Source organism: Rhinichthys klamathensis, unplaced genomic scaffold (genome assembly GCF_029890125.1).
Source record: "Rhinichthys klamathensis goyatoka isolate OS25496 unplaced genomic scaffold, OSU_Roscu_1.1 h1tg000134l_1, whole genome shotgun sequence".
NCBI classification, from domain to species: Eukaryota; Metazoa; Chordata; class Actinopteri; order Cypriniformes; family Leuciscidae; genus Rhinichthys; species Rhinichthys klamathensis.
This window is the reverse complement of record NW_026606669.1, coordinates 1,039,517-1,064,309: the sequence shown is the minus strand read 5'-3', so window position 1 is coordinate 1,064,309 and position 24,793 is coordinate 1,039,517. Positions and strand designations below refer to the sequence as shown.

Genomic DNA, 24,793 nt, shown 5'->3' with positions numbered 1-24,793 from the left:
GCCACTATTGTCTTTCCAAAATACTTTTACATTGACATGACTTTACATGCCATTTTGGATGTATTATTGTAGCAGTAATTTGCCATAAATCGGAACCGGACAGTTTTTGCTCCAAACACAGTTTTTAGTTTTATTTTGGCCGATCACTTTTCCGGACTTGTACACAAACTTATTACACAAAATGATTGCATTGAAATAATTTCCCAAAGTGTAATTTGTGTGGAAATATTACGAAGTCTGTAAACAGAACGTTTACCATGGACACCCCGAAGAGGAGAGGAGACGCGGGAGCAGAGCTAATACTGTACCAGGCACAACAAGCTCACTGTTCATGATGCTCAAAATATAGGTTGAAAAATATAAACATCTTAGTGACCCCAAACTTTTAAACGGTGTAAGCAAATAAAGAAAACATAATAGCAATATTGAATGTTTTATCTTGGAGAAAAGTATGGTCAGGTTTCAATGCAATGAAAGCTTTTTTATTTCAGTTGCATCGAGAAAAAGAGTGCATTGTTTCACCACTACTCTATTGTGAAAAAATGACAACTGTTTTTTTTTTACAGTTTTTTTTTTTTTTTTTTTAACAGTTACAGTTTTTTTTAACAGTTTTTTTTTAACAGTTACAGTTTTTTTTTTTTTTTTTTACAGTTTTTTTTTTTTTTTACAGTTGAATGGAACTTGAGGGTGAGTAAATGATGACAGAATTTTCATTTTTGGGTGAACTATCCCTTTAAAAGTAGTTTAATGCAGCTATAAGTAAGCTATTCATTGGTTGATTTGTTTCATCTTTTGCCCAAACCGGCTCATCCAAAAGGATTGGTTTGGGGCACTACTATCTGCTTGGTCAACCCATGGCAGATAGGGTAGTGTTTACGAAACAAACAACCATTATTTTTGCAGTTAATTTTGGTGACACTATGGCTCAGAAATTACACACTTCAGCTTTAAGTATACCCCTGCTATAGGAAAAAAACAAACAGCGCTACCCTTTTCCCTCATCTGACACATCTGACACTTTCCACTGCAGGTTCAACCTTCCCAAAGTATGTTTCCCCACCACTATCATAAATACATGATAACACCAGGCCTTTGGAGAGCGTGCGCCCACTTGACCTCACAGCAGCGATGTTTAGTTTCACCTCACACTCATAGTGTTTATATAAATCAAGACACCACAGGTATAGTGTTCCTGGGCGGGAGGTGTGAGATTAAAGCACGGGCGTTTCAGACATTCACCCAACAATATAAAAAATCAAATAAAATGACCTCATGCTTTTCCACCCACAATATTCCACCCTTTTTTAATCCACCGCAGCCTGACTCACACGCTGTTGTTGTTACTGTCACACACTCAGTCCGGCCACAGACAGTGTAATTAAATTTCCTCAGTCGCTCATAGCAGAAGTGAAATGGTTAAATGATTCTCTGGCTAACATGGTTGTTTTTACATAGCTGAGTTGAAAGGAGGAGTGCTCATTGTTAGGAAACCTAAACCACTGGCATGGCATGACAGGTTCATTCTGTCTCTCTCGGTGTGTCTCTTGCTCGCGCTCTCTCTCTCTCTCTCTCTCTCTCTCTCTCTATCTCTGGCCGTGCCATGAGTCTTAGAGCGCTCCTAAATAGCAACAAGTAAGCATGTGGCCGGTACGGGCTGGAGAAACTCAACAGGACATGAGGATTGAGAGAGAAAGAGAGAGAGGGTTCGAGGGGGAGTGAAGACGATTGAAGCCCTCCCCTCCTCAACACACTCATAATGTTGAGTGTTATATACTTTCTACGAAGCTTCTTTAAGGTAAGGGTGCTTCAGCTTGTTTTCATAGCATTCAGTCGGCTACGGATTGTTGGTACAGATTAAGATCACACTGTCATGGTGGTTAGTTATAGCTTTCGGTTCATTTTCGTTTGAAGCTGCTCTTAATAAGTTATCTTGTAACTGCGCCTCTTGGAAAGATGACAGCGTCGAGTTCAATGGAACATTTTTGAAATATTTGTTTTGGTGAAAGAAATGTTGAATGTTGTAGGAGATAATATTAGCATGTCAGGAATCAGGATCTGATACGTTTGCTTTTTTTAGTCTAATGAGATTAAGTTTGATCACTTTTGATTAGAGATCAGTGTTTTTTTGTGTTAAATGTCTGACAAACTTCTTATAATAGCAGTTTGGTTGTATCCTTGGGTTTGTTTCGTGAGATCACATATGTTTTTGATTAATTGAAGGACGCCTAGAACAGCGCCTGGACTTTCTCCCATTGAGTCAGTGAAGCTTCACCAACGGCCGTATTAGTGTGCGTGAGTGGACTTGTGCGGTTGGGAAGCAGTGTTGGCAGCGTCTTTAGCGTTGTCATGGATTTGGGGAGGTGCTGTTAAAAAATGTTTTTTAGTGGCACAGCAAGGCAAGTAGATTTTCAGCTTGATCATAGACTAACTTTGACAGAGAGCCTTTTTACACCTGGTCACTTCATGTTTTATAAACTGTTCCATTTACACTTGGCCACATAAACGTGTCTCTGCAATATGCAAATTCACTGGAGTTCAAGTCAGTGAAAGCAACAGATATGAGCTGCATTTTATCATCCGCTAAGTTCAAGATCAAACGAGTTCCCAGCCAGCTGAATCTACAGTTACTGTCACTGACTGCAGAGAGGTGGAAGCCCTTTGACATGGTGCCATCGGCCTCCAGTGAGTCAGGGCGTGCAGGGCATTTTTGTCACTGCCAGTGTTAATGTTTCTAAATGCAGTCATGCATACAAAAAATAACAAAAAGTACCAAGATTGAAAGAAATGGATGATATTTGCATTATAACTAAACTTAATCTAAATTTAATGTATGAATAGCATTGGATTTTTTTTTTTTTTTTGGATTTTAAAGCACACTTTTCAAGCGAAATATAAACTATAGATGTTTGTTAGGGTTTAAATGATAAAACATGGACATTTAGAAAACCTCTCTTAAAACAAACATTTCACATTCCCTCCAGATTAATTCATTTCATTCCTTTCTCGCTGGATGTAAATGACATTTTTTGGAGAAAAACCTTCCTTAGCTAGCATTTTATGTAACCTAAATGCACATAATTACAAAATATTGTCACAATTTTGCGATAAATTGAATAACAATGTGATTTAAAATGACTTTATTAGCAATATTCTGTTTGCAAGGGATATTTGCCTTTTTCTTCAAACATCAAAGTCATATTTTAGCTCAAGCTCTTCAATGACACTGTTTACTTATGTAAAAAAAAAGTACACCAACTTTAGAAAAAGAGTTCGATGTTGTAGAAATTATGCCATTACTGTGGAACAGTAAAAAAAATATTAAAAAGATGTTAAAATAAAATGGTCTCTTATTATTATTTGTTTAGAATGCCATAAAATCATAGAATATCATTTTAAACATTTTAACATTTTTATTTTATTTAAAGGGATAGTTCACACAACAATTAAAATACTGTCATCATTTACCCACCCTTATGTTGTTTGAAACCTGTATGACTTTTTCTTTCATAGATATTTTGAATGTCTGGGTCCGCCCCTACTACTTTAACTGGTAGAAAAGCAAAAGTCTTTATGTGATGCTGAAATGTGCCTTTTAAAACTGCCACCTGACTTATGAACAGGACACTACAGTTGTGTTGTAATGAAGCAGCTCTGCAGTTGCAGCTCAGTTTAAGCACTGTCTTACTCAGCAGCCTCATCTGTGATGTAAGATCTTCTCATTGGGGGGCATTGTTCTACTGCAATATGTTATGCACAGCATGTGTCAGATTATGATTGTGAATAAATGCATCCTCACACAGCCTGGGTCTCTCTGAAAGAGATTCTTTTGTATTAATACTACCGGTATGTCTTTTTGGCATGGGAAATGTAGGCAGATTATGCATGAGCTCGGTCAGCATAACTGCTGCCTGATCATTTCAGCCATAATTTTGTTGACATAAGCAGTCAACAGCTTAATCAATCAGCTGTCGAACTTCATGCTATGAACATGAACAGCCTTGACTTTTATATCTCTACACCCCCAGCTGAAATTAGAGCCACGAAACAGCACTTTTCCCAAACAATACCGTTCTCAAGCAAAGTCAATGTGACAGAGGATCCGTCCCAATCTGCTCTCCCGCCAGGAATATTAGAGCTCGGATTGCACATGAATGGGAGTTGTTTTTCCCATCTGTGTGTTCCTGAGGCAGTTCGATTATCCGGTTTCTCTTTAGATGACAGTGTTTTGGCATGTCAGAGCTAGACGTCGAAGTAAAAGTATGGTGTGGATACATGTGTTAGCATGCATGTTGTTGTGTGGGACTGATAGGTGTGTGTGTGTGTGTGTTGATGCTCGAGGCTCCCAATCCCTCTGACATACAGGTTTGAGAATTACGATTACATACCACACTCAGTTACTCAATACATTGGCTTGTGTTACACTTGGCCTGACACGGAAATAGACAGAGAAATTAATTGAAAAAGAAAACAAGGGAGCAGTGAGAGATTTATGCGCTTCATTAAGCTAAACATTTAGTCCTGAAATTTGAGTCCTGTGGCATGTGACACATGAGGAAACTCAGAAGAAGTTTGTGCGAGATGTCTGCAAATCCAAACAAACGACATACCAAATGATGTTAAGTGTTTTTCAGTAGCTCTTTCAGCCTTTACTGTATGTGGCGCTTCCAAACAATCTCATTTAGAGTAGCGGAACTACAGCACGAAATGTCAGTAAGAACTGTGAAGTGTAGTGAACATGCAAGTGAGGTTCTCAGCTAAACATTTCATTCATAGTATGTTATGTAAAGTTCTTATGCTGTTAAAAGGTCTTGCAATGAAGCATTTGTAGTGCCTTCCTGAGGTTTCACTCAGGGGAAAAAAGTATATAATAGATGTGGGCAGATTTTCTATTTCCCCAGAGCAGAGAAAAGGCCAGACCATTCAAGACACAGAGACTGAGAGAGATAACAGGACAGGAATGTAAACTAACTCAAAGAAGATATACAAACTATACCTAGTGTGAAGTCGAGGGTGTTGTTGTAGCCCCTCCACTCGGACCCCAGCCTATGTTTTTACTCATAGATTATGACTTTTGGCCATAAGTGATAATTTTAAACATTATCTCTATGGATCGACAACATTAGTAATTGGATGCGAGTTTAAACAAGTGCTGTGTGCAGTCAGTTCAGTGGGGCAATTTGTTCCAGGGTTGTTGTTTTTTTCATCTACAATGATAAAAATGATTCTCTGGTGAAGTAAATACTACAGAAAAGAAAAACAAATGTAATTTCTACATTGAATAAGTTTTACTTGGAATTGTTTGTTATGTTTACAGTGATTCATTGAGTAAATAATATCAAAGTTATAAAATTAAGTAAAACCTACTCAACTTTCTGATACTGGTGTTCCCATCATGCACTGGTGCATGGATAAGGTTGCATTTTTCACTGTTTTCCAGTTGTATTTACACTTTTTTATCGTTGCTTTTGTTGTTAGGTCTAGTAACTTGCTGTTTTGTGACATCTGGACTCTGGAGTTCATCTTCTACTCAAAATTACCCATCAAACACTTTCCACTGATTGTTACCGTTATTGTGTATTGTGTACCAAGTATTGGGGTAAATGTGTTAGGCTGGGTAACTGGGTATGTTTTCTTACAAAGTGTTTACTTAAATGTTTATAAGTGGAGTATACACTTTAAAAGCATGGCTTAATTCAGTGCTACGTACATTAAGTAAAATTTGCAAACAAAGAATGAGTAAAATGTACTTGAACCAGAGTATTGCAAAGTAAACTTCAAATCAGTAACTAGAAATTACTCAGTCTAATTGACCCTTCGCTAAGCCACGCCCGAAAACCGCTACTGGCCAATCATGGCTTAGCAACCGTAACTAGGCGCGGGAGGTCTGTCAAGCTTTCGAGCGAGGCAAACAAGCCGACGCATTGTGCGTATGGATTGTGCAAATCTGAGACCCGGTATTCTAAAAGTTTGGACGGTGGGGTGGCATTTTTTCTCTTCCCGAAACCTAAAAACCTAAAAGGGGAGAAATCCCGGGCGTGGATCAAGCAGTGTGGAGACCCATTCACAACTAAATGTCGACAGGATTAACAAAAAAAAAGCCTATTGCTTGGAAATAATGGCGGTTCTTTGTTCATAATGCATATATTTGAATGTAAAATAAGACGATTAAAGGCAAGACGGAGGCTCACTGACATACTTTAAAATATGTTTCAGCATTGTGTTAATCGACGGCGGACGGCCTACTAACGTTAACTTTATCCCTGTAACTTTACCCCAATCCGATCGCGGCTCTCCCGGTGTTAGATTGATAAGCTTTTTGATTTAAATTGATTTGATATTAGATTATTTTCACATTTCACTTACTCTGCTGTGCATGAACATAGCTGTTCAATTTGTGTGTTTCCCATTTGAATGGTCTGCTAAGGAGGCGGCTGCTGCTTGCGCTGGGACCTAACGTTATAGGCTTTAGCTTCAATTTTGATGAAATTATTCTCTAATCGGTTGCATATTATGTCGTGGATATATCCCTCGAATGCATACTGCTGTCCCTTTTGTCTTGCTCTCTCAGATATTTCACTTGTTCGCCAAAAATGACTAAATATCTCCTTGGGAATGTCTGACACCGGTGCATTCACACTGTAATAGACGTGGCAGCCGCGAAAGCTTGACAGGCGTAGCAACAGTAACTAAGGAGGGCGGGGCTTAGCGAAGGGTCAATTGTTCAGGCTATATTTACTTATTCTCTTTGTTCATTTTACATTTAACTTTAAGGACATTGTAAAAAAAAAGTTGCTGTTTTAAATTAAGTTTGTTTGTCATTTCAACTTTTGTTGTATAACTTATAAAAAAGTTGAAAATTGCTTAACTTATTTTGATGAGTTAAAGCAATGTAAAAACATGTCATAAGTAATTGATCATATAATTGTTACAGTGTAGTGTTTACTTAATCATGTTAATATGAGTGCAAAAACTTGAGAAAAATGGTAGGCCTACTTATTGTTTTGGTTGCGTTGCACTTTATTTTACAGTACGTGCACTTGCATACTTACCTGAAAATACTGGGTAAAATAATGTTACTACATGGGTTAAGTTAGGTTTAGGGGTAGGTTCAGGGTTAGTATTACCCAGTTATTATAACTATAATAAGTACGTACGTAGTATGTACATGGTGAACAGAACTGTAAAATGTAGTGCTACCATTGTTTTTATCTGTGTAGCATCTCGCAGTGGTTCAATGTAAGTGTTGTGTGCATAATTTCCCCTGCCCTGTAAACCTGTTTTGGGGAAAACAGCTTCCTTGTGTTTTGGCGATTGTGTCTGTTTAGGTTATGTAACCATTGATAAGAATATATCGTCTGTTTGGTAAACAAGCTGCTGCTGATTAGAATGGACAAGAGGGATTAGGGAGCCGTGGCATGAGTTTATAGGGTAAAGGTCTTTTCCCAGTGCATTTTGGGATCTCTGATTTTTCTTCTGAGTCTCTTTGAGAGTTATCAGAGCACAGCTTTAAGTTTTTCTCAGCAGGGGTGCGTTGCATAATCTGCTCATCACCTCCGCATTAGGGACAAGAAACCACTTGTTATTTGGTCCGCTGATTCAACACGCCGTGCCCTGAATAGTTTAGAGAAGATGCATGGATGGGAGTGAATTTAACCTCTTGTGCTTCAGTGCATCTTGAGGTATTTTAGATAATATATGATAATCAGATTTGGAAAGCAATAAAAAGACTGTGAGATTATGCTCCACTATCAGATTCCTCTGAGAAAAGTCTGACTTAAGCTGAATCCGGTGTGAAAAGCACAGGCTAAAGATCACATGATCCAATTGAATATGGAGCTCAACTGATTGCCATTAAAATATAGTAATCATAATGCATTCTTCAAGTCAAATAATTCCAACACGTTTTATAATGTCACAAGGAAAGCAGTGCTGAAAATGCCTGATCCCAGGTCTAGGAAGGAGCATTCATTATTTATCTGTTTCTTTGTTGTCACTGGAATCTCTGAATTGGATTTATTCTAACCGTAAGCATTGACCTTCCCTGTCTGTCTGACAGTGTGCACAATTTACAGTTGCACCATGCTCATTGCTCAGTATGAAAGTGTGATATGTGACATGACACTGATCTGATTTATGGACCCAGTGTGCATGCTGCTTCTGGAGATCTTAATACAATATATCATGCACTTCACACTTAGACACTTAATGAACTTAACAACTACACTTAACAATGATTGCAGTAGAACCTGGTGTAAATGCTAGTGTAGATGAAAAGCCTTAAATGCCGTGCAATGAAGATCTGATCTAGACTTCTAGTACGAAAAAAATAAATAAAACAATTAGAGTGCCGGTCATGTGTCTACTATGTACTTTGCCAATAAAAGGAGCATCATACCTGCAGATCTAGATAATATTATGCACTGTTTGTTAAGTTAGTCTGCACTTCAAAGCTAAATAGATATGATGACAGTGTAATGCCATGATAAAAAGAACCTTTGATGGAGATATAATGGCTCAAATGGGGTATTCCTAGTAAAGCGAGCAAGTGCCTTTAAACTTACCAGAAATATAATCTTCAGATGGAGCCGATAGAAATGATGAGTGTTGAAACGGGAAAATAAGGGCTATTAGTTTAATGGATTTATTTAGTGTGGTTTATAAAAAAACAAAAATTATCAGTGAAATGTTGGAAAATACTGATACATTATTAGTGAAATAGTTAAATGCACTTAATTTGATTATTTAATTGCAGGTCTAAGATTTTAACCAATACATATATAGGGCCCTTATTTAACGATCTGAAACGCAAGTATCAAGCGCAAAGCGCAAGTAACTTTGTGGGTGGGTCCCGGCGCTGTTGCTATTTTACCGGCGGGATAACTGCCTCTTGTGCCCGACGCAAGTTTAAAAGGGGTTGGTCTGAAATAGCTTCATTATTCATAGGTGTGGTTTGGGCGTAACGTGAAATAAACCAATCAGAGCGTCATCCAACATACCCTTTAAGAGCAGATTTTTTTTTTCCTGGTTCTTGACGGACAAACTAATTTGTCAGATGTCCTTATATACATATGTGTCTTGCCACTATTGGGCAAACAGGTCTGATCCGTCATTACTACAGTTAGCCTGAAAAATTTGGGTAAATGTGTAAGTTAGATTTAGGCCTACATTTTTTTACATCTTCATGGACACCACAATGATTTCCCTCATGTGTTAATATTTGTCCTTGTTATAATGTATGATTTGCAAAAATAAAAACTGCTGCATCTGTGTTGATGAGAGAATCAAAGTGTAGGCGCGTTGTGCACCCTCTACATTATGGCCAAGCATGCGCGCTTAAAATAGCATTATTAACAACGCGCAACACGCCACTGACTTTAGACTAGGTTTTTTCTGGTCAGTGGCGGAATTGTTTTCTGGAACTGCAAAATAGCACTAGGGAATGTTTGCGCCGAAACACGCCTCCTTTTTGCGCCGACCCGCCCAGGGAGCGCAAGTTAATTTCCTAGTTTACCGACGTGCGTCTGTGGAGGGGAAAGCCCGCTTTGCGCGGGTGCAAAATAGGAATGATACATTGATACATTGTAGTCAGTGTACAAAGTCATTTGCGCCGGGTGCAAGATAGGGCCCATTGTCTTAAAGCTGTTGTTTACAGTGGTTCTTATACTTTATGTATGAAATAACACAACCGTGGTGTGTTTGGAGAGAGCGTTGTTAAAGCTGTTTATCTGATCTGAAGTCAGCTGATTTAGTTGGCACAGAAGGGGTTGCAGTTGTGTTTGCACCAGCTCTAAATCACTACAACCACTTACTATGCACAGCAGTGCACGTGAACGCTTCACTATACTCGAGATGCTAAAGCTCTTTAGAACATCCACTGGGTTTTAATCAGGTTTAGTTACTACTGATTGTTGCGGGATTGTGTTAAAATTAAATCTAAAGCAAACATTTCTGCAAAGAAATATTACTATTTTACAATAACCTCAAATACACAGATGCTTCACTCAGCAGAGGTCAAAATCTTTTTAATGAGAGAGCCAGTTAGAAGGTGTGGTCTAAGATGACCTCACCGTTTGCATTTTAATGTCATGATATTACTCCTCACTTTGTATTTGATGGCATATATTTGACCTTCACTACAGTATGTTAAATCTGCTTTCTGTGCTTCTCCACTCCTCTATTTAGAAATAGGAGCAGCCCTACAATGAAAACATATAACTTACCCCAAATCATCTCTCCTGTGCTTTCATTGTCATATTTAACTGATTTACAGTTGACATGACGTCATTTCACTATGTCTGAATGTATCATCAAAAATGATCTCTAGTTCCTTTCTCAGAAGTGTCCTCTGTGAGTGTGTGCAAGTGCATCTCATGAGAGTGACTCCCTAGCATGTGTGCAGTAGTGTTTGTGTGTGTGATTCCCTCTCTGTGGTTGGCCTCTCCGATGGGATGAGCTCATGCTCTTGTGGAGAGAGCAGCAGGATCCTGTGATCCGATGGACCCATGCACCTCCTCCTGAATCCTAATAAATCTAAACAAAGGATGTCTATAATACCTTGAGAAAGATTGTTAGCAATCCTACATGCTATCTCAATGACTTGGCTGTTGTTTTTTGCATTCTAAAATGCATACATACTGTAAATAGATGCAGTAAAAACAATTATGTAATACAAATTCTGCATTATAACAACATTTTAAAATGTATTCAAATATAAATTGGTTATTTTAAACTGTAATAACAATATTACTGTTTTTACTGTATTTTGGATCAAATAAGTGCAGCCTGATGACCATAAGATACTTGTTTCAAAAAAACATTAGAAAATCTTACCAACCCCAGACTTTAGAATGGTAACTTGCTTCCAAAAACTGTATTGTCGAATTGCACTGCCAATTTTTTTCTCCCCGTGAATCTAAAGTTCATTGCAATGAAATTGGAATACTAACATTTTAGAACATGTTAGAACAGTAGTCAATAATAAACATATTATTATATATAAACATATATAAAAATATATATGTAGCATGCTACATTGTTACATTGTCACATGACCTCCTCAACACACTGCATGTGCAAACGCATACATGTATGTTGATGTTACATTTGCATTTCTTCAGGGTTAGAGGAAGCAGATGCTCAGAAGGGTTCCATTCAAAACGGGTCAGAAAGATAAAAAATAAATTAAAAAAAATTATATTTTAATTCAGCAAGATGCATTAAATTGATCAACAGTAGCTGGGTTTTCATCCAAACGTGAAGCAAATCTTTTCAAAGTTCGAAAAACAAAAAACAAACAAATGCGAATTAGGTGCGTTTCCATCATGTTGTTCGAGCGGATGACGGTGCTATTGGTAACCTAGTAACCAACAGTAAACAAAACACCATCAGCGGAAACAGCTGACTAGTCATATGGGTTTAATGTTCGCTACATCATAACTTATTCAGCAAATGCGTTTCAAGTGAGTGTAAAATCTTTTTTGTGAAGGATGAGATTTTCCCTCCTGAAATTTGGCATTTCCATCACTCGTTTCTGATGTGATACTTCAAAATGTGCATAAAAACAGGGTAATGGAAACATATCTAGTGATTTTTAGTGATTCTTCTTGAGAAATGTATTGATTCATTTGAAGAAATGTAGCGATTCTTTTCAAGAAATGTAGCGATTCTTTTCAAGAAATGTAGCGATTCTTTTCAAGAAATGTAGCGATTCTTTTCAAGAAATGTAGCGATTCTTTTCAAGAAATGTAGCGATTCTTTACAAGAAATATAGCGATTCATTTGAAGAAATGTATCGATTCATTTGAAGAAATGTATCGATTCATTTGAAGAAATGTATCGATTCATTTGAAGAACTGTAGTAATTCTTTTCCAGATTTTAATTATTTATTTGTTACAGTGTAATTATAAATTTATTACATTTTAATTGTATGTTTGTTACAGGGTAAATATAGATTTGTTACAATGTAATTACACGTTTATTACAGTGTAATTATTATGTTCATTACAGTGTAATACATTTCACTGTAACAAATGTGTTATTATACAATAACAAACAGTTACACTGTGTAATTATATACTATTATATCTTATATATACTATTCTTTTCGAGAAGTGTAGCGATTCTTTCGAGAAATATATCAATACATTTAAAGAACTGTAGCGATTTATTTCAAGAAATGTAGCAATTCTTTTGAAGAAATGTAGCGATTAATTTAAAGAAATGTAGTGATTCTTTTCGAGAAATGTATCGATTCATTTGAAGAAATGTAGTTATTTTTGAGAATAATTATTGTAATTATATTTTTGTTAGTGTAAGTATACATACATTACAGTATAATTATACATTTGTTACATTGTAATTACACATTTTTACAGTTAAGACTTTTACATAGTTGCAAAAGATTTCAAACAAATGCTGTTCTTTTGAACTTTCTATACACCAAAGGATCCTTATAAAATATATATCACAGTTTCCACATACATATTAATCAGCACAACTGATTTTAGCCTTGATGATAATAATAAATGTTTCTTGCGAACCGAATCTTCACATCAGAAGAATGATTTCTGAAGAATTATGTGACTGAAGACTGGAGTAATGATGCTGAAAATACAGCTTTCCATCACAGTAATTAATTAAAATTACATTTAAAAATACATTAAAGTAGAAAACAGTTATTTTAAATTCTAATAATACTTCGCAATATTACTGTTTACTGTATTTTTTAACAAATAAATCCAGCCGTAGTTAGCTTAAGATACATTTTTCAAAAACAATAAAAATTTCACCCACGAAAGTCTTGACACCAAGTACCGTATATTATGACATGTAATAAAAGATACTAATTGGGGTCGGCAACTTTTTTTGACAAGAAGTGTCTATATAAAGAGTGCTTGGAGTTGATGAGTAACATTCCTGGTGAAAATAAAATATGAACCACGCTGAAGGACTGTGAATGGTTTTATGTTGTGGGTCAAGTGTGGCTTTAAGGGTCAGTAGCAGTCCTTTTGTGCAGGATCACATGTGCTTCTTCTGGCTCTGTCTTTCTATCTTTACCTCGTACACCTACTGTATATACTGTATTCACACTTGAATGCAAAACCAATCCCCCCATTCTCCTGCCCAGCCCACGGTGTAGCGTTAAGATGTTAAGCCATTTAGGTAACTCAACTGTAATCAATTTGGCAAAACAAGCTCTGGTTACTGAATGGGGTCAGGTGACGTTGTGTTTTTGGCTGAGGTCATTCCATCTGCCAATGAGAACAGGTTTTACTTCTGACTTATGCTGTACTACTAGCTAGCAAACAAGTGTTAGCCTATATGTTTAGTTAAAGGGATAGTTCACCCAAAAATGAAAATTCAGTCAGTAATTACTCACCCTCATGTTGTTCCAACCCCGTAAGACTTTTATTCATCTTCGGAACACAAATTAAGATATTTTTGATGAAATCTGAGAGCTGTCTCACTCCTCCATAGGCTTCTATTGTAATTGAAACCTGCCGGCCCAGAAGTTAGTAAAAACATTGTTAAAACAGTCCAAGTGACTACAGTGACTCAACCTTAAGTTTATCAAGCGACGAGAATACTTTTTGTGTGCAAAAAACAAACAAAAATACTTTATTCAACTATTAGTTTTCTGCTATGTGGGCCTCTGAGTTCACGTAGTGTAACAGCGCAGCGCTACGTCAGAACGTAGGCTCACTATTTGCTGGTGTTGGTCATGAGTGTGATGCTGGCTAATAGTTAGCCTACGTTTTAGGGCTGTCAACGAATATTCTAAATTCGAATATATATTCGAATAGTTTTAAAAAACAGAAATTCGAAGGTGAAAATTAATATTCGAATCATGTGGAAAAACACGCGCGCGGTAGCAGAGGCGCGGCTGTCTGCTTTGCGAGTGGCAAAATTCTGAAGCTTAAAATGTAAAACGCATTTTCCAGCTGCACAGCTAGCACAGTGAGTGTCTGGTTCACTCATTGGCTGTGCTGCGGCAACTGCACATCCAATGGCACGGGCGCCTCCAACGTGTGCGCCTCCAACGTGTGCGCCAATGAGCTAGCATTACATCAGACACGTCAGAGCCCGCCAAGGGGGCGTGGCCAGACGCCCTCGAAATAGCCATAGTAGCAGGCTAGCTAGCAGCAGTTTACCCAAGGGGGTAATCCATCAGCCGGAAGTTGAAGCTGCCTCCGGGGGCCGCCATTGTAGCTGGCTATCACCTGCTGTTAGCATCCCATTGACTCCCATTCATTTTGGCGTCACTTTGACAGCGAATAACTTTACATCTGAGGCGTCCAAAGACTCCATTTGTCCATTATTTATTTCTAAAGAAACACGACAATGTATAAAGGGCTCCATTACTTTGTATCTTACGTTATGGCCCCGTAGAAGCCATTCTTGTAAAAATAGGCTAACGATTGCGTCATAACCACGGGACGCTCTGTCGCACAGTAGAGAAATCACCGTATAGACAGAAGTAGAAGCTCGTAGGCAATCGTTCACTGTCTATGAGGCAATCGGGTGGACATGGAGGCATAAAGTCAAGGGAGAAGCCCATAGATAGAGAGTTCATAAAAGCAACGGGACAAAATATTTCAGCAACAGATTTGTTTCAGATTTCAATTCAGATTTGTCCCGGCACAGCTACTAGAAGGTCAGAACGGTTGCTCACATGACAACTACGTCGTCAAGCTCAGTTTGAGCCTGCGCAGAACGCTTGGCTATCAGGAAGTGAGTGCCCATGTTGGGCTTCAACTCTCTCTGTTGAAATCAACGGGGTCGCTGTGTCCATTTCTTTTACAACTTTGACAGCCCTACTACGTTTTGACGTAGCGCTGCGCTGTTACACTACGTGAACTCAGAGGCCCACATAGCAGAAAATGAATAGTTGAATAAAGTCGTTATTTTTGTTTCTTTTTGCACACAAAAAGTATTCTCGTCGCTTGATAAACTTAAGGTTGAGCCACTGTAGTCACTTGGACTATTTTAACGATGTCTTTAATAACTTTCTTGGCCGGCAGGTTTAAATTACAATAGAAGCCTATGGAGGAGTGATCCAGCTCTCAGATTTCATCAAAAATATCTTAAAGGTGAACTAAGTAACTTTTTTACCTTAACCGAACAGCTTTGGAGTCATTGTAATGTTTATATTACTGATTTCGTGTTGAATGGTGGTCGTCTCGCACCCCCCTGGTGCCTGTGAGCCGCAAAACCACCCTTGCAACTTTGGGCCGGCGAGCCAGTGTTAGAAAGTATCGTGTGATATCAGGTCTCGCGAGGTAACGAATTGCTTTACGGCAAAAAACAGATCTGATAAAAAAAAAAAAAAAAAGATGCATTAAACAGAAATAACCTGGCGCCATATACATGTGGTTATTTCCACTCATTACAGCGTCCATCCTACTGAACAGGTACCGGTGTACAGGGGGGGGGGGATCTGGCCGTGAGTGCGAGCCATCTCTGTGTGAGTGCTATTCACGACAGTACAAGTACTCCACAGCGACTCTAGGGGTCGCTGTTTGACAAAAACGGAATTCCTACTTAGTGCTGCTTTAAGTTAAGATATTTAAGAAATTAAGTCTTACGGGGTTGGAACAACATGAGGGTGAGTAATTACCGATATCATTTTTTTTTTGGGGGGTGAACTATCCCTTTAATAGGATATTGAACATTGGGGAGTTCAAGTTTACATCCCTACAACAGGTTACGAGAAAACGGCATCATGCATGAAGTAAAGAAAGAAAGAAAAGGAAAAAATTAAAAAATACAATATAAATATTTTAGCATAGATTAACATTTACATTTATTTGCATAAATATATTTTCATTTGCATATGTACAAGTTAAATAGTGCATGGGTTACCATATATTCCTGTACTTTGAATATTTCCAAAAATAGTATTCAAGCTTTGTTTACCTTGAAAAAGGCTGTGCAGAAGTGTTTGGCACTCTCCTCTTTGATACCATGCTGTTCTTAAAGCCATTCTTCTTAGTGTCCTTCCTCATTTAACATGAAGGGTTTGGAGTGGCTTGACCTGGTGGGATTAGCTGGAGATGTGCTGTGCCTAATGACCCCTCAGTTCTTAAAGACCCACTCCGATGAAAATAATGTTTTTCTAGGTGTTAACATGTTCTTGTGGCTTTTTTCTGATGTTAGAGGACATACCTTGAGAAAAATAAGCTCAAAGTTGTATTTCTGAGTATTTCTACATTCAAATGGCTGTGAATCAGTAGCAGACGCTAAAATGCCGGCTAAAATAGACTGGAGTTGTGACGTAGTAACTCCACTGGGCGTCTCCACACGCGACGTCTTGGAGTGAAATCTTGATCGGTGATCGGGGATAACTTTGATTAACTTCGGATAATAATAATTAACGTGTATATAATACTGTTGCCCCACCGGTATTGGGGGTGTAAGCTAGCGGGAGAGACAGAGCTCTCAGCAACGGGCAGGGGGAGGGTCGTCTCCGTGCCAACGGCTCCGCCCACAACGCAGAGGCGAATTGCTAATGAGCTACTGCCGCTCTGCTGAAGCGAAGTCCCAGAAAACGGCACAGGTTTTGTGATTTTGGCTAAAAATGGCATAATCATAATTTAAAGACCACTGGGAATGTTTAAAAATAGCTAAAAATATGATCGGAGTGGGACTTTAAGCACAAGCAGGGTATGATGGAGGCTTTCATCTCTTCTCTCTCCCTCTCAGAACCTGATGTTTGTAGGTTACTTAAAACATCAGAACCATTAGCTGGCCTAGCTTAGCCTGGTGTTTTCTTTTGCAATCTTTTGAACTCACTAGATTAGAGACCTGGTTAATGGAAGACAGACCAGTGGGTTATGAGTCCGATAAGAAGGGATTGTCGTTGTGCTGCAAACAGCTGGTTGGCTGGTGGTCCTCTTAGGGGATTGTTTGTATGGTTTCTCTAAGCTGGATGACGGCACAAATGTCTGCCCTTGTGGAAGGTCCCGTCCCTTTCCACTACATACTGACCATGAGAAGAGCTCAAGGGGTAAAGGTTTCTTCCTGGTAAGCATGGTCCAGTTAGCCCCTACTGATAGACATTTGTAACTACACCAACTGGCTAAATGCATCTTTCTGCATTAACTGATATACGGTTTGATTTATAGGATACGCTGTCTGTTGATTTGCTGTCATCTACCTTTGATTAGCTGCGTTTTTCCATCAATTTTTGTTCTCTGTTGTTTGTGCTAATATGATGTTAATGACTCATACAATCTGTTATCCTCTTCTGTGTTATTACATCTGAGTCTGTTCATCATCATGCATAATTTTGTTCATTGGAAATTATCCCTTGAACAAATGAGCTAATGGTTCAGATGCTTCATATAAGCAGATGCTCTCTAAAAGGCTTTGATTTAACTACATGAAGCAGAGCATGTTGAGTGACACATTAGTTCCAGGTGTAAGGGGGAAAGAATGTAAGATGTAATTGAATGATTATCATACCTATGTGGTTAACCTCACAAACATATGCTGCTCTTTAGAGTTAAATTGATTGCAGATCGGGAAAAAAAATACTCAACGGATTGTTTAACTCTTATTTTGAATTGCCTCACTGATGTAACTTATAAACTGTTTACTTCAATTAAGTGAGACCAAGTCTCCTTTTTGTTAAGAACAGGAAAACAATGAACATATTCTCTTTTTCCTCCTAGGCCCCAGCTTTAGAGGACTCTGGGAGTGAAGGAGGTTGTCTGGAAGATGGGGAGTCTCAGCAGGAGGACCATGGAGAGCAACATGACCATCAGGAATGGTGTGAGCCGGTTCCTGAAGCAGCACAGGATACAAAAGAGGAATATTTTGACACAAACTCGTGGCACAGTGACACTTCATCTAACCCCAATCATGAAACTAAGAATGGCTGCAGGACGTCGCTCAGCTATGAGACCGGCTCTTGCTCTGTGGGTCATCTGGACTCACACTCTCCATTAGTCAAACCCTCTCCTTCAGTTAGTGAGAGAAATCCCTCTTTAGCAAAAAGCCACCTTGCTGTTTTTGACAGTCACAGTTGGACCACTGAGCAATTGCAAACACAGACTGGAAATACGGAGATGATACACATGTGGGTTGATGGCACTGGAATGTCTGATGCTAAAGGTGGTCCAGATTGTGGGGAGGTTATCAGCAATTCTCCAGCGGGACCTGTACTTGATTCTTCTTCAAGGAATGGCCTATCCTATGTAGTAACACCCCTACTGGAATTAAATGACACTGTAGAACCACAAATACTCTGTGAGCCAAGTGCTAAAGACTCATTATTCACCTTAACAGAAAGTGATGGAGCCAAGTCTCAATTTGCTGACACCTTTGATGGAAAATTTAAATTAGAACAAATCAACAAAAATATCATGGACACTCAATCAGGATACAGTGAGCCGCACATACAGTTCACAAGTGAGAAAGAGTTACAGCAAAATGTTGACACTAGTAACACTGAAATAGAGATAATTGCATCCGTTGTGAAAAGTACAGATGCTGAACATAATAAATCAAACACTCAACATGATGAGCTAAATGTTGATGACAATGAGATCAGTTTATCTGTCTCACGGCATTTTTCTAAATATGAGTCTTTATCAGTTCAGAAGCCTATTGAACAGAAAGTTGAGGAGTCAATAGAACACAGCCAATCACAGAATTCAATAGAACATAGCAATTCACAGGGCTCGACAGAAAACATCCAATCACAAGCTTCCATAAAATGCAGCCAATCAAAGAATTCAGTAGAACACAGTCAATCACAGGGTTCTATGGAATGCAGTCAATCACAGAATTCAGTAGAACACAGGCAATTACTGGCCTTAATAGAACACAGTCAGTCACAGGATTCTGTCGAATGCAGTCCATCACAGGAATCTGTAGAATGCAGCCAAACACAGGTCTCTGTAGAATACAGCCAATCACAGGACCCAGTAGAATGCTCAGAATCACAGGATTTAATAGAACACAGCCAATCACAGGACTCAGTAGAATGCTCCCAATCACTGGATTCAATAGAACACAATCAATCACAGAACTCAGTAGAACACAGTCAGTCACACACTTCATCAGAACACAGCCAATCACAGGATTCTGTTCAACACAGGAAATCACTGGATTCTGTAGAATGTAGCCAATCACAGGATTCGATAGAACACAGCCAATCACATGACTCAGTAGAATACAGTCACACTTCATCAGAACAGAGGCAATCACAGGACTCAGTAGAGCACAGTCTGTCACACACTTCATCAGAACACAGCCAATCACATGATTCTGTACAACACAGGACATCACTGGATTCTGTAGAATGCAGCCAATCACAGGATTCGATAGAACACAGCCAATCACATGACTCAGCTGAACACAGTCACACTTCATCAGAACAGAGGCAATCACAGAATTCAGTAGAACACAGCCAATCACAGGATTCTGTACAGCACAGGAAATCACAGGATTCAGAACACAACCAATCACAGAACTCCATAGAGAACAGCCAATCAAATACTTCACTGGAACACAGCCAACTACAGTCTTCAGTGGAAGACAGACAATCACAGGTTGATTTCAGTAAGGCTGGTTTTATTTCAAACACAGTGGCTTATGAAAAGGGACAATTAAAACAGGACTGCATGGACATTTGCATGGACTGTCAAGTCAGTCAATCATTGAAAACATCTGGAAGGCATTCATCAAAGGACACTGACAAAGAACTTGATTTGAACTTTGAAAAGAATGAAAGTCTAAATTTCAAAAAGCAGGACTTAACTGACACTCCTGTTGTTTCGGAAAATGAGTGTTTTGCAGCTGAGAGAGCTTTCTCAAATGTGCCTAATGCAACTTCTGCTGAAGCGTCAAATTCACTGCATCAGCATCTGATCAATGACTGGACATCAGAACAGTCAGATCTGCAGGCCATAACTCATTGTGTTCACCAAAATTGCCCAGTATTACAAATGCACAGTGAAAAAGAAGATTACTCAGTTAGTAGATATCATATGGACAGTTATTGTGTGCAGGAAAGTGGGCAAACATATTCGGAGGACCATAAGCCTGAGGCAGATTTTTACAAAACCCATCAGTGCCCTAATAGTAGAATTAATTTTATCAAACTGGGTGAATTCCCTGAAACACAAGTTTGTGTTAACGCTAAAAGTTTTGATAATAAAGATGGTGACATTTTACAACGAACACAGAAGGATAGCAACATGCATCACGATATTAAAGGGTACCAGAAAGAATGTACAATAGTTCCCTCTATAGAACAGTCAGTAATTTACTCTGACAATTTGGGATGCATAGAATACACTAGGCCCAAGTCGTTGAGTGTGGCGTGTCCTGACATGGAGACGGCTGAATCCGATGGGTGTCCAGTAGACAGTCCTGTCGAATCTTTGGCTAGTCTGTTTGAGATTTCGTATGAAAAATCTCCAGTCAGCCCTACAGATGTTTGCTTTGAGCTCAGTGATGGCCTTCAAATGAACTGTAAACAATTAGCGCATTGCGTTATAGAATATACAGAGACCTCCAAACAATTTCACCGACCCAACACCCTATCTGACAAACAAACAAGGCAAAATGAGTCGGTTAAAACAATTGAGTCAGATGTTGATATTTTGTCTAGTGCATGTTCTGATCCTTTCACTCCTTTTGATTATTCTCAGCTGAACAGTAGAAACCATGAATACAGCTCAGACACGAATAATAACATTAAATCCATTACTTTAGCAGATTGTGCCTCAAGTGTACAAATGTCGTTGCCTAGTTCTTTGCAAAAATACAGCAGATCTACTAATAATGCTGGATGTTTAGTCTCAAAGGGCGGTGATTGCAAAGATAGTGAATCTTTTAGTGCCCCGGCTGGTCGGGCTTCCTCCTTCAAAGCACCTGAAATGAATATTGTAATGTACAGCAAAGGTAATGTTCAGAAACCTTCAGACTTCAATGCATGTAGCAGCCACAAAGATGTTACACAAAAGCAGCTCTGTGATTGCCATAATGGGAAGGAGTGCCAGCTGCACTCGTCTTCAGTGGAGGGAGAGCAGGCAGCGGGAGGATTTCAGTTCAAGGGCACAGACGGCATCAGTCAGAGCAGTACTGGAGTGTTGCAAACCTTGAGTCCCCCAAACACAGATGACCATTACAGCACACATGGTGAGGTTAATTCAGACTCTACAAATTGTGAATTTTCACATACTGTCCATTTGCTTGCACACAAACACCCAGAGCTTGCCCAAGAGGAGAACAAATTACCACTGAGTGGCTCTCTCAAGGTCGATGATACTTATGCATTAGAAAACATGGAGAGAAGACTTGAAACATTCACAACAAACTCTCCTGAAATCACTGATTCATTATATGAAAAGTCTGATGCTCTTTTTAAGCAGTCTTTGCAACGGCACAACTCTAAGATCGAAGGCGCATTTGTAACATGTTGTCGAATTTTACCCATCACTAATTTAGAAGCTATTTTGGAGTCAGACCGTTCACTGGAGAGCTCATTTGTGTTGGAGAATGGACTGGAGGAGGAACAGAAAGGAAGTCCATTATCAGAAGGTGTATTCAACGAGAAATGGAGCTCTTTTGATGACGTTACAAACCGCCCACATGACAACATTTCTGCCATGCGTACAAAAGCCAATGTAGCCGTTGTCATGAATGAACCAGATGCTGGAGAAACAATGAGCTCTTTATCAAATGAGTTTGATAGCAGTGATGGCCATAGTGTTTCCAGTTCTGTGTCACAAGACCTTGACTTCAGTACTAACAGTGAGGAGACAGAGGACAGCACTCAGTCATCGTCTAGTCTTCGTGGTTCTGCGAGAAATAAGAGAACCCAATCAGGGAAGGGATCTATGTTTTCTGTTTTTTCTCGAATGCCCTCATTCCGCAAGACCAAACGAGAACACAAAGGCAATAACAAGGTTGATCCAGAAGTTAAGGACTCCAATGTGGAAGGAGATGAACGGGACGAAGTAAAGTACAGTAGGTCACTCACACATAACAATTCCCAAACTTCGCTGTACAAGACCCATTTTTCACAAAGTACAGATCATCTCACAGACATTACAAAGTTTTCTGAGCACTCCAATGATGACATTTTTGAAAAGGCTTTTGCTTTTAACTTGCAGAGTAGAGAGAAATATACACAATCCCAAAATTTGAATCAGCTGCAGCAGCACAAAGATGGCGATGCACAGAATTTTAAAGCTTCCCCAAGGACAGAGGGATTGCAACAAAAAAGAAGCAAGAGTACCGATAACTTAAACTTACGCCTGAAGCTCGCAATGGCTCACAAGTCTCTGTCTAGCCTGTTTGAGTCCAGATATCCTGAGAGGGACAACCAGGAACAGATCTTGCAGTCTGAGAATGAGGAGGTGAAAACCAAGCAGTCCTGGAGGAAGATGAAACATTTTAAGGAAGCAGAACTTTACAAAAGAACTCTATCGCTTCCGGGGGCGGTCTGTGACAAGTCCACACATCAGAGCCATATTGATTGTGCCTTCTGTGCTCCTCAGAACAGGTCCAGACTTAACAGCTCACCAGCTTCCCAAAAGAGTTTAAGGAACACATGCCATTTTGACCCGCAGAGTTTGGAATCTGCACCTCAGGAACCGTCTGAAGACAGTACATGTCTGGAAGGAGGTGAGCTGCCTTATGCCACTTCCTCAGATTCTGATCAGGCCTCAGTAGATGGCTTTGAGTCCAATGTAGAGGATAGGTCGCAGTCACCTGTAAACCCCAATGTTCTTGCACTCGCAACCCAGATGTCACCTATCTGGACCAGGTCTCTCAGCTGTTTCGAGAACACTGATAGTCCGACAAGGCCCATGAGCCCCAAACCTCACAGTCCTGTTCTGGGCTGGACACAACGGAGGAGCTTCCGTTACCCCTCGAGATCCGTTGCGTCCTCTCTCTGCTCGCTCGGTCAGGGAGTGAGCACTGACGGCCTCTCCGATCCACCTCAGAGGCCGAGGTCTCTGAAACCAAGGACAGCGCAACTCACTACAACCCAGTCTTTTGATTCCGAATACTTACTAGAGGACAGCAGTTCAGACAGCCATTCTCAGAATAGCCTGAATTCAGCATCCCTGATAAACAAACCAGAGGTAAGTCAAAGTAAATTAGGAAGTTTATGATGTTAGGACAGCTTAAATGTGTCCTTTGAACATTTTAGGCAGGAGTGCTATATGGTTTTCTTACTTTCTGTATTTTGCTATTTGTGTATAGTAATCCTACTCAAGTTTGAGTTTTCCCAAGACTCTTCTTCATACATGAAATCATAAGTGGATTGTTATGGTGCATTTTTCAAAATGCATTCCTGCTCTCTGTTATTGAGCTGGCCAGCCAGGAAATTATAAGGGTTGTTATGTTTAAGTCACAATACTAAAGAGCCTCTCTGTGAAATGTGTGCACTTCTCAAATATACTGCCATCTAGTGGCCTGCAAGGAATCAAGGATGATCACATTGCTCGTATGCTGTATCTATGGCACAATAATGTAGTGCACCCTTTCAATAAGTGTAGCCTACACTGCAAAATCCTAAATGAGATTTAAATTCTTTTTTCCTTTTTTTTTCCTTGAAGCAACACTTTTTAAGGATTGTTTTTTAATAGGTTGTATCTTGAATATAACTGTATTTTGTCTAATGCATTGGCAATTTTTTTCACTTGTATTGAACTTTTTTATACACAACAGTTTCAAAGTTTGAAACTCAAAGAAAATGCAAATTATTCCTGTGATGCAAAGCTAAATTTTCAGCATCATCACTCCAGTCTCCAGTGTCACATGATCCTTCAGAAATCAGTCTAAGATTTGCTGCTCAAGAAACATTTCTTATATCAATGTTGAAAACAGTTGTTTTTCTTAATTTTTTTGTGGAAGCTGTGATACATTTGATAAGGATTATTTGAAAACAAAAACAGCATTTATATGAAATATAAATCTTTTTTAACATATGTGTAAGTTCTAATTTCTTACTGACCCCAAACTTTTGAATGGTAGTAAAAACAAGTGAATAAATCTGCCAGTGCAGACAAAATACACAAGTATTTGAAGATGCATTCTTTACAACATAATGATGTCTTAACTGGAGAAGTAAAAAAGAATAGCAACAATTTGATGCAGTGTAAATATCTTGCTTATGTATACATTTAACTTGTTAACATTACCAAAAGTCAACATTTGACAAACTTCATCTCTCAGTGGGCATCCATCAAAAGACACATGTACAATAACCACCTAAATTTGCACTCAAAGCATGTACAGCGGAGTACTGATCCAGCCATCCAGTCAGCAGAGAGAAGACAACAAGGAAATGCATGTGTGCTTCGGGTGAAGTCTAGAGAGCAGGGTACAGCTGCACCCAGACCCATCTCAGACCTCTACGGTTGGACCATGTCTCTTCAGGGCATCAGAGAGGTAGCGCTTGACCTGGAAAGGAAGAACAATTCGACCGAAGCACATCTACGCTCATGCTCATTTGAAACGTTGACTGACGTGGAGAACACCCATAAAAAGAAGCTTAGCATTCAGCGAAGTTTGCGCCAGCTTAGCACGCCAACATCTGAGAAGCACAAGAAAGTAAGGAAATCGTCGAAAATGGAGAACCACCGAGCCATTACCTTCTCCCGCTGCACCTTCTCTTCTCCTGTTCTGCTTTCTTCCTGTATTGTACTCCTGGAATCATTCCCTTGTAGTTTCTTTAGGATTTCCGACTTGTCTTCCGTTTCTTGTGTTTTGCCTGAATACACAAAAATCAATGTTTATCAGATGAGCTCAGACTAATTTGAGTCA

General features: G+C 39.1%; 1 protein-coding gene across 5 annotated transcripts in view; it reads left to right on the top strand.

Annotated features, from left to right (window-relative positions):
* Positions 1–24,793, top strand: part of arhgef4 (Rho guanine nucleotide exchange factor (GEF) 4) — an 89,306-nt gene that overhangs the window by 28,960 nt on the left and 35,553 nt on the right. For 3 of the 5 annotated variants that reach the window (XM_056257007.1, XM_056257006.1, XM_056257009.1), the window contains 2 exons: positions 17,674–23,106; positions 24,257–24,580. In XM_056257007.1, the coding sequence (XP_056112982.1) occupies positions 17,674–23,106; positions 24,257–24,580 (5,757 nt within the window). Of the gene's footprint in view, positions 1–1,534; positions 1,796–17,673; positions 23,107–24,256; positions 24,581–24,793 lie in introns of those variants that run through there. The other 2 variants (XM_056257008.1, XM_056257010.1) reach the window with 2 other exon arrangements.